This window comes from Protopterus annectens, chromosome 9.part0 (genome assembly GCF_019279795.1).
Source record: "Protopterus annectens isolate FY-2018-M chromosome 9.part0, PAN1.0, whole genome shotgun sequence".
In the NCBI taxonomy this organism is placed as follows: Eukaryota; Metazoa; Chordata; order Ceratodontiformes; family Protopteridae; genus Protopterus; species Protopterus annectens.
In genome coordinates, this window is record NC_056743.1 from 435,245,545 (window position 1) to 435,262,295 (window position 16,751).

Consider the following 16,751-nt stretch of genomic DNA (forward strand, 5'->3'; position numbering starts at 1 on the left):
CTCAGTATCACCTCGTGTGACTTTAGTTTTGCGTTTCATTCCCATATTCTTTGCTGAAGTTCTTGCTCCAAGTCTGCCTTTAATGCTACATTGTCTGCATACAGCAACTTTGTTGATTTGTTCCCTCCAACCTGCATCTAATGTAGTCCAACACCACTATGAACAGCAGTGGGCTCAGAACTGAACCGTGATGCACACCTACTCCCACTGGGAATCCCTCTGTGAGACCAAACACTGTTCGCACTTGAATCATTGGATCCCTTTTAGTAGCTTGCAGTAATTCTTCCACTGTTTCTGGGACATCACACCACTGCAGGACTGCCCAAATCAGCTTTCTTGGGACCTTTTCATATGCTTTCTCCATGTCAAGGAATGCCCAGTTAGACTCTTTCCACATTAATAGCTTTGTCTGAAGCATCTGCAAATGTTGAATCAGTTGTGTTGCATCGTTATCCGAATTGGAACTGCTCATCTCCCACCTTACCTTCTACTACTCTGCATATTCATTATCAGTCACCCTCTCCAGAACTTTCATGCGTTGTGATAGGAATATGATACCTTTATACTACCCACAGTTGTGATTGTCCACTTTGTTCTTGAACACTGGCACTACTCTTATTCTTCAGTCATCTGGGATACATCTATCTTTCCATACTAAGAGTACCCTCAGGAGTCATTTCTCCCTTGCCTCACCCAACATTTTGATCATATCTCCAGTGACCTCATCTGAGCCTGCTACTTCCCTGACTTCATTTTCCTTGGTGCTTAGTGTTCTTACTTCTTCTGTGGTGGGCTCTCCTATTCTTTCATCATAGGCTGTGTCTGGGCAGTACAGCTTCTGTGGGATTTTCTTCATTCAGAAGGTGCTGCAAGTACTTCTTCCATCTGCCTTTGATGTCCGGTAGACTGATGAACAGATCGTTTCTGACATCCCGTATGACGGGTGTCTGCCTATCTTGCTTATCTTTCTGTCTTTGCATTGCAACCTAATATAGTTTCTTTGTGCCATCTGCTGGGTCACTTTCCAGAAGCTGGTAGAGTGCCTCTGATGCCTTTTTGTTTGCTATTGCAATTTGTTTCTTAGCTTCTTTGTTAGCCAAACGCTATTTCCTTCTTAGTCTGGTTCTTCTTTACATTCTCCTACTTTTTCATGCTCTCCTTCCTTTCTTTCTTTCTTTTGGTGACTACCTGGACATCTGTGTTCACCTCCAGCTTTCCTTATGTACCTTATTTCCATACCTGGCTCAGCTGCGTATCTGTTCTGTAGTCCTCATACATGCTGTTTTCAGGTGTTGCCATTCTTCTTCAACTCCACTATTTCCCCTTCTTTTTGAAGTTCTAGAGCCCTGAGTAATTCCGTTAACTGTTGTACTTTCTCTCCAGTCAACTTCCAGGTCTTCAGCCTGGACTCTTAGAACCTTATCTGACCACTGCTTGCAGCTGATTTTACCAGTCAGTGGTTTATGCTGTGATCTGACTGTGGGCTGACTTTCACTAGGGATGACTTTGCAGTCACTGATTCTTCGCCAATGCCCTTTCCTTAATAGGAGGAAGTCTACCAAGTGAATCTTAGCCACTCTTGTTTGTGATCTTGTGACCATCTTTCAGCCTGAATCATATGTTGGCCATCATCAAGCTCAAGACAGAAGTTTAACATGGCCTCTCGTTCTTTATTCTTGTTGCCCCACCCATGTGGACCCAGGCACCATACCCTGTTCTGTCTGTCCCAATATGTGCATTCAGGGCACCCATTATCGGACCAATTCATGTTATACTGCTTTATCTGGTAGGTCTGGCAATTGCTGTCTGAATGCCATCTTTTCCTCACTATGACAGCCCTGCTTTGGAGGTACAGGTTGAGATTATGAATACTACCCTATCATTACATTGTAGTCTGATTGCCATGAGTCTGCCACTAATTCTGATGACATCTCTCACTGTCTTCTGAAGCCTGTCTCTCACCACAATTACAACACCATTTCTAGTCTGTCCTCCTGAGTAGTCGACTCTGGAGTTTTAGCCTAGTGGATTTGCTGCATTGCCCCTCCATCTTGTCTCCTGGATATGTAGGATGCCCAGCCTTCTCCATACCATCATGTCATCCTTTTCCAAGCTGTGTCCTGTCAGCGAACCTACATTGAGTGTAGCAATTCTTAGTTCATGTTTGCTAGGTTGATTGGTTTTAAATCCCTCTCGCTCAGTAGAGTTGCCCAGGTAACCCAAGCTGGGAAACTGGACAGCAGCTGGCAGTAGCTTATAGGTCTAGGCTGCAGGGCACACACACTGGCAAACAGTGGCACATACACCCCTCCCACCATTAAAAATGGTCCCTGGCATAGGTCGGAAGAGGCTGGGTCTTCAGTCCATTTATCACTGGCAAAAACCCATACCCATTTGGTGACAGTCAAAATGACTGGATTACCTACAGCCATATTTGTACACTGATGAGTGGCTAGCCCTGCCATGGCATACAGTCTATCAGTGTTCAAGCATGAAGATATGACACACCACAGTAGGTACCCAAAGTAGTTGGTGTGTACAACTCATCCCCCCTGTAGAGAACCATGTAGAGTCAGTGCTGCTGCCCCCAACTCCATTAGGTGAGTTTGAGATGGGAATACTCAGCATGTGTTTGGGAGGTAGGAGGACAGAGATGCAGGAAGAACGTGCAAAAACTCCAAACAGCCATTGGCCGGTACTCAGGATCAAACCTTCTGCATGGGCTGCAAAGACTTTAACCATTATGGAAACTTGTTTCGCACTACAGAGTGTTTGTGGAAAATAATTATTCACTGTATACCAGACTGAGGAGAGGCAAGTTTATCTCAGCAATCAAGGATTGTAGAAATGCAGGTGTCGCATTCAAGCTGTTGTATTCAGCTGTCTGTAGAATACTTTTTTTTCTGGAGGATCAAAGACATGTTTTGATGCAGAACAGGCAAAAGGGGAAATAAACGTTTGTGTAACAAAGAGTGAGTCAGCAAATAGAAAGGAAATCTGCTTCTCATTCTTCTGATAACAAAGGTCACAGAAATATATTGCCAGTGAGACCTTCTCCAATGTTTTGAAGTTAAATTCTTGAGAGACAGAAAAAAAGCACTGAAGTTGATTAGAAGAATCAAGAGTACCTTGGACTTGAACCAGAGTCTGGTGATGGGAAATGGAGATGATCAGGAAGAAGATTAGCAACACTGAAATTAGTGAATAAACAGGAGACTGTAAAGCATCATTGGTGCAGCGGTTAGCGTTATCGCCTCACAGCAAGAGGTTCTTCCGTTCGATTCTCGGCTGGGGCACCTTCTGTGTGGAGTCTGCATGTTCTCCCCGCGGTTTAGTGACGTAAAGACATGCAGGTTGGTGCATGCGTGAATGGGTGTGCCTTCTTTGAAGGTTGGGCGTCGGGCTGGCAACTTGGCACCATAAAAATCCACTGTCAATCATTAGCGGACCAGAGTTCCACTGTGGCAACCCCTAACTGGGAAAAGCCGAAAGACTTTTTGTAAAGCATCATTCACATTTGTGAAATATGGCTTTGGAAGGAAAAAGTGGCAGAAAAAGACTGGACTTTTGTTGACTTTAAGCTTGTGAATGGACTGGAAATGTATACCCCACTTTGTCATTGATGTTTAAAAGGGCAGTAAAGGGAAAACTAAGTAAAACAATTTTTGTTTATATTAATATCGGCATAAAATATTTCATGATGTTAATTGTATTGTATTTTGTAAAGCATTTTTGTATAGTGTGCAGTTAGGAATATTTTAAATGTGGGGGGTGGTCTTAGTGACTGCTGGACATTTTAAAATATTAAAGTAAACAAGCAATTTTTGTTAGTCATATGATGTATAAGCTTTATACCACATCAGGATAAGGCTGAACAAAAGCAACTTTAAGTTAATGTAATTTGATCTTGAGAAGATGGGCTGGGGGTGAAGTGTAAAAGTGTACTGACAATTTTATTTATAAGAAATGTTTTATTAATTTAACATATTCATAATATACATATGTACATCCACAGAAAGGAAGAAATTCAACATCACATATTGTTATACAGTGATAGGAATACATCAAATCATCAAGATAATCTTATACAGTTAACACATTAAGAGTCTTGATATTTCAATAGCAACATTTCAAGATTCTCCCAACTACCTCTTTTTTCAGTTTTACATAGTATTGCTGTCAAAGTTAAGAATTCTTTGAGTGCAGGAACTGAATTTGATTTCCATTTTTTGTGTAAAAACTTTTCTAGCAACTGCCAAGAGAACCAAAAACACGTTTTTGTCTTTAGCTTTTACAGAAACAGGAAGTGTAGCATTCATTTCTATTACTTATCAACTTAAAGAACAGTTGTCATAACCCCTTAAAAACACACTTGTCTCTTCCCAGTATACATTTAATTTTTCACAATTCATAAAAGTGTGTCCAGTCAGCTTTTACATAGTTACTACATCTCCAACAAACTGAAGAAGTCATTTTACTAAACTTAAGACATTTTATAGGGAGTAACAAACATTCTATGCATATATTTCCAAATAAAAACTTTCCAGAAGTTTGACTGATTTAAGTAACAAAGTTTTATTCTTACCATCTACTGAGTCCCTCAGTCCACTACTATCTAAAAAGTTCCAGAATTTTGCATCAAAATGATTTATAATTAACTTTAACTTGGACAAGCTTCCTTTGTAGGTCCACCTACCTTCTATGATAGCATTCATATATTCGTATAATGGGGAATAGTATACTGTTCCTACTTCTTCACTCATATTATCTACAAATTAATTTAATTTCTTACTGATGGTTATTATTAATTGGTTAGCAGATTTATCAAACTTATAGTCCTTCATTAAATGTTCAGAGGACTTAGCTTTTCATTTTAAAGCAGTCAGAGCATTATACTAATCCCTTCCTTTTTAGTAAATTAATTTTAACATTGTTCTGAGTTTACTTAAATATTGAGGTGTCTACAGTGGGTAGCACACAAATGTCCATTTTGATGTTAATGGCGTTTTAAAAACATGTTTCCTAACTGTTTTAAGAATTTATTTCATATATGCAGAGTCTAAAGATTGAAATGAAATTCCTTCTATGGTAAAATTTGTTAGCCAGATGAAAGGATTGTTACATATTTCTAATGTATTATATTTAATAAACTTACAAGAATTTAGTATAATCTGTTCCTGTATGGTTTTCCATTGACTAATTTAAGTCAAGTCTATGCAGAGTATATAGTAGAGTTAAAATTTGCAACAATAGAATAAGATTCTACATCTGTGAAGCTAATACCACCATACTCCCATAATCTGTTATGATTTCTATAAACAATTCTCAGCTGTTTACAATACAGTAAGAAAGAAGTTAACATTTTTTCCAGTTTCTTTAAATGTTCTGTTGGGTATAAAAACTATTAAATGCAATATATATGTAAAATCTTGAGTAATTTAGTAATTTTAATAAATGCTAACCTATCCACAAAAGTAGAAAAAAAACATTCATTCCATTTTCTTATAAGAAGTAACACTTCTTAAATTGTTTTTTTTTTTTTTTTCAAAATTAATAATCTTACTCACATCAAGATAGATTTTTATTCCTAAATATTTTAGTTCTTTTCCTTCCCAATTATATTTATATTTATCTTTAAACTTACTGTCAAGTAATTGATTCAACACTAAAAGTTTCAGTTTTATTATTTATTTATTTATTTATTTGACGTTTGTTAACTAGGTTGGTCCAGCTGGGCTTGTGGCCCATTTTCAGTGGTGACCTGGGGAGAAAAGCTCCATACATAAATTACAGTAGTTCAAACTTTAGAATCAAAAAGTGTAACTGAAATTTGTTATTATCATTATTATTATTATTATTAATAAATTTCAGCGGTGATACTTTTTGAAACATTTCAATTTCCGCATCTCTTTCTTATATTGAATAATTTGAATCCCCTGTAGTTATTAAAATATCTTCTGCAAAAAGCTGTATTTTAGATTGACGATCTTTGTTAATTGAGAATCCATCATTTTTTTCATTTCTTCTTGTACTATTAGCTAAGGGTTCGATAACTAATGCAGATAGCAGAGGAGGCAAGGGACACCCTTGCTTTGTGCCTTTGTTTAAACCGAATAATTGAGAAATGTAAGATCCAATTTTAATATGCTTTGCAGTCTCTATACAGGTATTTTAATATTCCAGTAAACCATTCTGGAAATGCAAATGCCTCTCAGGTTTTAAACATGTAGCTCCAATCTACAGATTCAAAAGGTCTCTCAATATCTAAGCTAATTAGGACCACTTGTTCAGTCCTTTTGCTAAACCTAATATCTAAATAGTGAGAGACGTGTGTGTGTGACTTCATTATCAGGAAATGTATAGCTTTCTGAACAGATGTGCTGTATCAAGAGTACAGGATGGTATGAGCCTAGCATTGAGCAGCATATTATTATCACCAAAAATGCTGCCACAGTATGAGCAAAAAATGATTGATTTCAACAACTGGCTGCATTTCTGGTGTCATTCTATAGGGAACCAATATTTGTCATCTTTGGAGGAAATGGTCAACAAATCGCATTGCATTGCCAAGGATGGTATACATCTTTCCACTCTAGGTTTTCAAATACTGAGTAAAACTTTATCTATCCTCATAGTGCCATTTTTAGGCAATGATAAATTGACAAATCTACCAATATGGCAAAATCAACTCAACTGAACCTCAACTTGTACTGCTCAGTGCTAGAAACCTAAATAAAAAAGTACACTCCCTCAGGCCCTCCTTACACTTAAGAATATAGACATTTGCGCCCTAACCAAGACATGGTTTATAGTAGCAAAGAGTACCCCAGCAGCAGGAGTGGCCTTAGGTCAACTGGTGCCCTAGGCAAAAGGGCTCCACAGCGCCCCCACCACACCACCTGGTGCCCCCATCCTGGTCTACCTACACCAAATACATACTGGAAAAGCACACCTACTAGAGTGGCACCCTAGGCGGCCACCTAGTTGGCCTATGCCTAAGGCTGGCTATGCCCAGCAGTCCAAGGTTTCAGTGCTTTCCACACTTTTAGACCTGTAGCTGCATCGACAAGGACAAAAGGTGGCAGTATATCAGCATACATCAGTGACAAGCATACCTTTAGGGTGGTCAAACAGGATGACGTGCTGGAGTTGCTTCATGTGCAGATCACCATAGACAAAATCCTGTACCATATCTTAGCTAGCTATAGGTCACCCTCCATGTCCCAAGAAACTCACAATACTTATTTGGACCTACTGGAGACACCTACCATCCAACCGAACACCCTACTCATGAGATACTTTAATTACCCCTCTGTAGACTGGGACTCCTACACAACCTGAAATCTACAGGCACATATTCTTGGACTTCATAAATACAAGCATCCTTGACCAAATAGTGAATGCGCCCATTAGAAGCTCCAACATACTGGGCCTCTTGCTCACAAATACGGGATAATACTGCACCCCATGTCTCCTTTTAAATCAAAATCAGCTTTGTAATCTTATTAAAACCAGTAACAGGGACTATTCCAAGGCAATTACCTTTTTATTAAGTGATGGTTTGTCAATATTCTGTCTCCCACCAAACCTCTAGATCACTACAGCCTATGTTGAATTGCTCTCAGAAACTCTCTACAGCCATGTCAGTGATCTGAGAACTCATGTAGATAGTAACCTAGTGTTCGACCAACATGCGTCCAATGTTGTAAAAATTCATCTGTGTTGCTCAACGTATAAGCAAATGCATGACATCTACTTGCAGAGAGGTCATTATACCACTGTACTTGGCCCTCATCAGACCTGTCATAGAATATAATGCCCCCTTTGGTATCCACCTGACCAAACACATGCAGCAACTGGAACATTCACAGAGGTTCCTTACAAAAATAATGCAGGGAATAGATGCAACACCCTACTCTGATTGCCTCAAAGTCCTGTTTATGTAGTCAGTATCACGCAGACTTCTGAGAAGTGATCTTTGCATGGCATACAAAGCATTCTTGGATCCTGTTTTGATGAATCTTTTTGCACATCCGCAAAACAAACAGCATCAGAGCTGCTAGGCCAAAAAAACTAAATTTTGCTTGTAACATAACTAGGACATGTTGGAGAAACAGATATGTTTCTCAAAGAATTCTGATTCTCTTGAACAGGCTCCCCATCCATGTGAAGCAGTTTCCCCATCCCAATTTAAGTGCAGCTTACACCAATGGATGGGTAATTAGAAATTCACTCCTGATCTGGCACCTGTGTCTCTGATGGATGGAGGCAGTCGGTTACAACCCGGGAATTCCTTAAGGTACTGGAATTCATGACCAGTGCAGTTCTGATGGTCATTCTTGCCAGACTGCACATGAGAAAACTCCAGTTGCACCTAAGAAGTATCCAGAACCAACATTCACATTTTCTGGAGGAGGTTTTGGAAGAGAAGATCCCTGTGTTACCCTGTGTTTCCAAAGAGCTAGAATGGTGTTGCAACCAAATAAGACTGAGCCATGGGGTGCCCCTCAAACAGAACCCCTCCAGTTAGACACTAACCACAGAAGCTTCAAACTTGGCTAGGGGTGTACACTTCTAAGGGCTTTAATTACAAAGTGTTCAGGATGTAGCTTGAGGAAGAATTATTTAAATGTAAAGAATCAGAACCCTAGCACAGAACTGGTGTCCATGATTCTGCATTACTTAAGTGGGCTGTTCATTTCAGGCTTGTCGTATGTTTCTATAAGGGCACAGCTGTCAGCCATTTTACCCTGTGTGCCTATATACTTGCCCCAGTCACCTCTGCAGCCTGTTAAACACTTCCTCAAGAGAGTCCTTCATCTGAGACAACAAAGAAAAGCTACTGTTCCAGCATGGACTTGAACTATATTCTCGAAAAGCTACTACAACCCTGTTGTTAGTCTGCTGCCCCCCCCCACCCCACCCCCATGTCTAATTGGAAATTCTTTATTATTACCAATCACCTCAGCTGGAAGTATTTCATAGCTGCAGGATATCATGAGCAGAGACCTTTTTAGTCTTCTGTAAGGACAACGTCAGCCTTAAATCCTACCCCACATTTATGCCAAAAGTAGTGACTGCAATTTCCCCTCAACAAACTAACCATCTCCCTGTTTTCTTCCCTAACCCCAGAACAGGTAAGAAAGCAGTCTTCATTTACTGCCTGGACAAAACCAAAACATCAGAATCTCAGGTAAGCTATATGTACCCTTTGCTTCTAAGAAGGGGGGCAAAACCAGTTTGCAAGCAGATGGTTTGTAAGTGGCTGGCTCATTGCATTTTTTTTTCTCTTATTCTCATCAAGGAAAGAGTTGAAAGGGAGCATGAGAGCCCACAGCACTATGGGTACAGCAGTCACTGAGGCCTTTTTTTTGGGGGGGTGAGTGCACAGAGAATTCTAAAGGCATATACCTCTTCACCAGTCCACACTTTTTTCTAACACTATGGACTAGACATTACTTCCAGGACAAGAGCTCGGTTTACAACTGCTGTTAAGCTGGGCTGATTGCTGAGCAACTTTTCCATTCTGTTATCTTCCTAGTCTTATAAGGTCTGTAAATTGTGCTAGTTGTAAGAACTTCTGCAGCAGTGGTCTATACAAAGAACATTCAGTTGTGTTAGAATTTACCTTAATAGTTCATATTAGTAAATTATTATTGTAGTACTGGTTTCTCCTCACCATCCACCTCTTTCTCTTCTTGAGCATGCTGGACTGGAGCGGGTAGGGAAATGTATCTCTGTGCATCTACACCTACGTCTCTGTCAGGGCTTCAGATAAGCTGTGGTCTGGATAGCCTTGGGAGCCCTATTTCTTTAAGTGCTCAGTCAATTAAGTATGCACCTGCTGTCCTACTGGCCAGGATCCTAAGAGCCTTGTTTAGAACCTAAAAGGATTGATACCATGTGCTTGGGCAGGTAGCAGCTTTATAAAGAGAATGGCCTGACATCTGGAAGAAGAATAAGACATCTACCCGTCCTGGAGGAGGAAAATGCTGAGTTCTGGAAGGTGGATCTGATGTCAAGGCCTTCTGTTGCTGAAGTTTCAGCAGTAAGGACTACACTGTTCTGCTCAAACATCGATTGCGATTGGTTGTTACACAGCTGTATTTTTCCACTGCTGATAGTATGAGATTGGCATTGTGGTAGGTGAAATATGAGAGTTGCATTTTTGATTTCAATTATTTAGCTTTTAAATTCTGAGCTCCGCTTAAATTCATATAGTTTTGCTGGTCTTTGCAGTAGTCATTGCAGGTAAGAAAATGATCTTGTTTCTCTTATCTTTAGAGAAGCAACCAAAAGACCATGAGAAGGAGAATGTGCGGAGAATGCGTGAGATCCAGAAGAAATGTCGTGAACGAGAACAGGAGTTAGAGCTTGGCAAACCTCAGCCTATTAAAGCATTGTGGAAGTCACAGAAGTATGAGAATGTACCATCCAAAGTGATGGCACAGTTGCAGGTACACTACAGACTGCCACTGGTTTTGTTGACTTTGCCTGTTATGAAAATATGAGCAACGTTTTTGAAGTTTAATGCAGAATACTGCTGTACTGTTTGTTTTCCATAAATACCACAACATGCTGTTCACTAGAATGCATTTATTGTATTGATTCAGTTTGGGTTTTCCAGTTTCCTTAAAGTTGGTTTAGGTCATAAACCAACAGTAAGATTAAGGAATATATTCTTATCTCATGGCTAGTTGATCTGACATGCTGTGCATAACCTTCCTGTAATGGTTGGACGGTAGCTTTAGCTCATGGCCACATCACCACCAATACCAACTCTCCCAACCTTCAGTTCCTTCCCTTGCCCATAATCCCCTGTTCTCCACTTTCCTTTGCAGTTCTTGCTTGTCTCTCTTCCCAGTAACATTGATTACAAATGGCTCTAGGCTTGCATTTTGGATTAACCTTTACTACTACTGTTTTCTCCAGTTTTTGCAATACCTTTATCGATCTTTGGAGCCTCTTCAGTTTAGAGTGATATTTTTGTCTCCTTACCAATGACAGTATTCCTTTTTTGACTTGTATTACTTAGCTGTCTTCCCTTACCAGTCTTGGTGTATATTTTTCCTGCTATACTTCAGGTTCGTGTGCACAGTTAGAGTAGGTTTTCACTGCTGGCTTTGGCTACTGCAGTTAACATTTGTAGTATGCTTCACTAAGATAATTTTTATTTAACAGTGGAGAAAGCCAGCTTTAAAAATGCATTTCTTGTATAGTCGTGTCGAGAAAGACATCAAGAACCGGTGTCCATGCAGCAAAAATACAAAAACCAGGAACCAAAAGCAAATGCTGACATAGTGCTCCCACTAGGAAATAGAATTTGAATAAAATTTACGACCAGCTAATTTGAAAAAAAGTATATTGTAGTTATTAAACCATTAAACGTAAGAAACTGTTAAATAGTACAAAATTTGTACAACAAATGGACTTGTTAATCGGTTAGCTTTCTCCTGTTACTATCAGGACTTCTTCAGAACCATTTGTGTTTAATCAAAAGAATACTTTTTTTTTAAAGTTCAAGTAGCTATCATGTGCTTAAAATAATCCAGTCAAAAACAGATTACCATAGCAACTGTGCTGAGAGAACTTGTTTTACCACTACACCTGTTAAGTTCAGCAATATGTTGTGTTAAGACCTTGTTTGAAATGTGTTAAAATGTATAGGTTAAAGTTTAAAACATCAAAAATTTCATTAATTGTCTACCATAAATAACATATAAAATCATTAAAAAAGCTTAAAATCTTACTGCTTTTTGTTTAACACGTGCAAGCCTTAGTTGTTATATCAGAACCATCTGAATGAATATTCTTATTTTTACTGTTTATGTTGTTTCTCTCTTCAGCTGGAGTGGCTTTTTTGTTTTTAAACAGGTTGGTTCATTTTGTTTTCCATTTTCATCTTCATAAAGTGCATAGCTGTTATGGCGGTGTTCCAGGAACTGCAGCAGTTAACTGCCTACCCCTACTTAAAGGAGTACTGCACCCACAGATTCAAAAAACATATTTATTTTATCATGGTTTGGTGTTTCTTACATTTTAACACTACTCTGGGACTATTTACAGGTGTTTAAATATGTTTATATTAATTTCTCAGTCTGACCACATGGGGTATGGCATCTTAAAATAATTCTGATTGTTTAGTCTGCCTCTAGGTATCCCACAATGCAATGCTTGTCTGCAAAAAAATACATAGGTTCATAGGTTCATAGATTAGTACTAAGCTAACTGCCCTTGTGAGCCATTTTAAGCCTAGCCAATTATCCCTTGTGAGACTCAAACCCCACACCTTCTGCTTGTAAGGCAAACACCTTAACCATCATGCAAGCTTCTTTCTTCCTAAAGCTCCTGTGATTGCATTGATTTTACATGCATACACTGCTGTCTTTCAGTCAATTTTAAGTAGCATTTCATGCTGTTCTGTGACTCCTTAAAACACAAACAGTGCAAATCCCACAGAACAGACTTTCAAAGTGCTTTTTACTGCTGCTTTTTTTAGAATAGCTAAATTGCAGTCTTATGTGAAGCCTAAATTGTACTAGTTTGACTCATCTCACATCCCCCTTCACACCTAACTTCCCTACCTGTCAAAGTGCTAAGGGTAATTTGAGCTTTTACCTGCTGTGGTTGACAGTTCAAAGCAGGAGACTTGAATCGTGTAGTGTTTCCTTGTTCTTGCCTTTACTTTCTGCATAGGCAGGGGAAGAACCAGGGAGTTGTGACATCACAGCATGGGTGGGTTTTTTAGGATGGAAGCGGTGATGTTAGTTTGGGGAGGGAAATGGCCAGAAACTTACCTGTATTCAGTGGCCTTGATGGCATCAGTGAATTGGAGACTGCAGCAAGGCTGAGACAAAAGTTTTTTGAAAGTGAAACCACCACAGAAGAGTAAGGTACTGTTCTAGTGGAGTGAAACAGTCGATTTAAAATATTTTAAATGATGGATTTTTGTTTACTCATTACAGGGACAGTAAATAGGGAGAAAAAAGGCAGAGAAGTTGAGCATTTAGTAAGAGAATCCCATCGTTGTCCTTTAAATGACTGATTCTTCAGTACTCCATCATTAGAAAAAACTTAACATCAGCCCAGGGTTATCTGCTCCTTCTGTAAAAGTTCTTGCAAATAATGATGAACCTCACAAAGTCTCATCCAGAACCATCTGAGTATCTGAAGTTCATAGGTTGCATGCTGGACACACACTCTTATTTACCCAGTCTGCCTGCAGAAAGGATTTCCCTCAGTATTTATGTAGTCTTAAAGATACACTAATCATTCTCTGTGCCAGCAACCACATGTCTCAGGACACTGTAGTTTGTGGCCATGAAAATATTCCTTCTTCCACATGTGAGTTAACACATAAGATATTCCAATGGACCTTGGGGACCCTTGAGAATCATTCATCAGACTAGCTGTGTATTCCATTAAGAATGTGTATTCAGGTATCTTGCATGGTGGCGCTGTGGTGACAGCCTCTGCATGGGCAGTCCTTTCATTCTTTCTGAACACCTAGTGATAGTCATCATGGGTTCTTCAGCAATAGGGTTGGGGTATTGTTTAGGGTAGAACTGTCTGAGGTGTCTGGTCACATTGGTAGGTCAGTAGATGTGCAAGTCCTAAAGATAAGGGCAGTTCCTGTTATACTGCAAACCTTCCAGGATATTCTTCATCATGAGTGATAGCCATACACTGTGACAGTTTGCCAGTAGTTTGATATGTCAACAAGTAGCGGGATCCTGTTCCTGTGCATGTTGCCTTTTTGAGTGGCCTATGTCCACTTATTTTGTTCTGATAACAGTTCACACATATCAAGATGCAAGCTGGTTAGTGGTCCTGCTCAACAGGTGTTTGCTGATGTCCTAAAACTAATTCTTCATCTTGTCTATGGTGGGAGTTCTTTTCCAGTGATGGATGGAGTTTGACTGGAGTCTGTCAGTCTAAGCAACACCGAATACAATGAATAACAGTTCCAGGAATACCTTAATCCAGGAGTGGTCTACAGGTCTTCTGTATAAATTTCATCTTTTTCCTTCATTCCAAAGTTTCTTCAAAAGACACAGACTGACAAAGCTAGAGTCATTCTCATTGCTCGATATTGGCATAAATGGTTCCCTCTGTTGTGGCCCCATTTCCTGGAGATGCCCTTCAGTTTGGCACCCTTTAGGACCACTCTTGCATAACCATTTGGCAAACCTCACTTAGATTTTCATTCTTTCAGACTTGCCACGTGGTACCTGTATTTCTAATTACAGCTAGAAGACCCAGCGGGGTAGTCTTTATTCTTGTTTTTGCCTAGAAACCTAAAACCAAGAAAAAGTATAATGATAAATGGACACATTTTAAACTACAGATATTGCAAAGGAATATGGATCCTTTTCCACAGTGCAGAAGCTCGCATGTACTTCCTGAAGGCAGCCATTGCAGAGCTTGCATGGCTGCAGCAGGCTGGTTAGGTGTAGGGCAGCAGGCTGGATGTTGATTCAAAGTGCTAGACAGTTTATGATTTCTAAAATCCAAGGTATAACTTAAACTGAATTATCCATACCAATAAAATATTTTATCTATAATTTTAGCTAACAATAAACCATTAGATCATTATTATCAGATCTTTAGAAAATTGTTTTGGAGTGCAAAATTTTAATTCATGAATAGTATTTCCACACCAGCTGCTTGAATTCATTTTCCAGTAATGACACTGCTGCACAGTATAAAAGGTAGTTCTGCATTTCTGAGTGTGCAAACTTTTAGATGAGACATTAACCCGAAGCCCATTTGTCTTGAGTTTGTGGTTCCTCAGTTGGATGTAGAAGATCCCACAGCAATTAATGAAAACAGTAGGAGTCTTTATTTACATATCTTTGTACTTACATTTTACATATTTACATGCAATAGATTCCCTGATTTTCCCTTTTCAAGGTTGTCAGTTTGCACCAGCCCCTAAAGATGTGGTTCCAGATACCAACTATATCTGAATTACAGTGCCAACGTGAGGAAGAAGCTTTGGGGTACATAGCTCTAAGCCTGTGAGGGGTATAAAAGTACTTGAATAAGTACTGCCATACAGAAAAAAACTTAAATCTATAGGATTTTGTATTATATCTTGGGATCTGTTGTAGTAATGGCCATCTGTTGAATGGTATGTCAATACCCAAATCTTGTCCCCAGACCCTTTCTTTATTTGAGGGTTAAATGGGACCTAACTCTGAGAAAGATTTTGTATACCTCTGAGATGCATCTTCTTGTGTTTTAGCTACCCATTCTCATCTGAAGCCACCATTCTATCCACCTTAGTCAGTCTGTCTTATTTGAGGTTCCCAATTTAGATTTAATATATATTCTGTTAGGTTGTTTAACCAACTATTGCCCTGTTCTGTAAGATTAAACTTTTCCATCAGCCTGGGCCAGTACTATGGGTTTTGAAGCTCACATATCTTTTTCCAGTATTACAAGGCTGGAATGGATAGCAAATTCAATTTATTGGGCTAATTAAATGGATCCTACCTAGGGCTCAGTTCTTTTGATCATGTACACTCAACCTGGTCTTTGAGTTTGTTAAAATCAAATGCCCTTTTACATGCTGTTGTTATGTCAGTTTATATAGATGAGGTGTTCCTCCTGCCTCTAACCTGTTTTTCTTTAAGTCTTGATATAGATAGGGTATGCCCCCATCTCTTCTACCAATAAAAACATTTCCACTTTGAAGAAACATCTGAGAAAAGGATAGCTCAGGTCATCCTGAGGTAGGCAGAGATCATGCACAATTCAAAACTAGACAAGGAGAGACCTTGTTCCACTGACAAATATAACAAATCCCAATACAAATCAGACTTCTGCTCTTGCCATAAAAATGAAGTGGTAATTCTCCTGAGTTGGTGGAAGAAGTTATCCAGGTTATTAAGTGGCACCCACTGAGCCACATACAACATAATGGGCAAGATGAACCAGTTAATGGCTGTGACTGTGTACTGAAAATCTAGCTTCACTGTCAACCACAAGGGACATTTGATTTCTAGATTTTTGAAAAACTGGATGCAGTATGTGAGCTAGGGAGCCTTCTAAGAAATCTGTCAGTTTTTGCTCCCAAGTAGGTTATAGTTGAATCCCCTGAAAGGAAAGGGTGTTTGTGTAACATCAGGGGAGACATAGTTTATTTTAAATTATTTGAGTTTTTGATTCCTTAATTTTGTACCCAGAAATCATTGCAAAGGTCCTTAATTCTGAAAAGGCCCTATCCAAATCATTGTTAGGGTCAGAAAGATATAGAACTAGATTGTCTACATACAATGAGATTGAAATATGTTGATTATGTGTCACATAACCTGGGTAAGTATGGTACTTAGCTTTTGTACCAGGGGATCTAGATGTAATGCAAAGAACATTGGTGAGAAGAGATGACAGCCCTGCCTGGTGCCCCTACATATAGTAATTGGGTGTGAAAGATTGAGTATTATCATAATCAGTATTGCCAAGTCAGTATATAGTGATTGTATTAATTGGGTTATCTGAACAGAAAAAAATATTTTATCCATTATTACAAAAGAAAATCGTAGCTCACCCTATGGGGTGTCTTCATATGATTGTTGGACATTGTAGTCTCAATTTCATCATGAAGTATTTGAGATTCATAGGAATAAATTCCAAATCCCTAATCTGACCATCTTTTTACCTAAGCCCACTCCATATTGTAAATAATTCTCTAGGGAATGTTTCGTAGCCTGAAGTCTTCTAGGGCACACACATTCCGTCTCAGTAAA

At 39.1% G+C, this 16,751-nt stretch overlaps 1 protein-coding gene across 2 annotated transcripts in view; it reads left to right on the top strand.

Moving 5' to 3' along the window:
* The window catches only part of ENKD1 (enkurin domain containing 1), a 774,007-nt gene that overhangs the window by 313,082 nt on the left and 444,174 nt on the right, over positions 1-16,751 (top strand). For both annotated transcript variants that reach the window (XM_044082974.1, XM_044082975.1), the window contains exon 4: positions 10,285-10,457. In XM_044082974.1, coding sequence (XP_043938909.1) covers positions 10,285-10,457 — 173 coding nt within the window. The remainder of the gene's footprint in view (positions 1-10,284; positions 10,458-16,751) is intronic.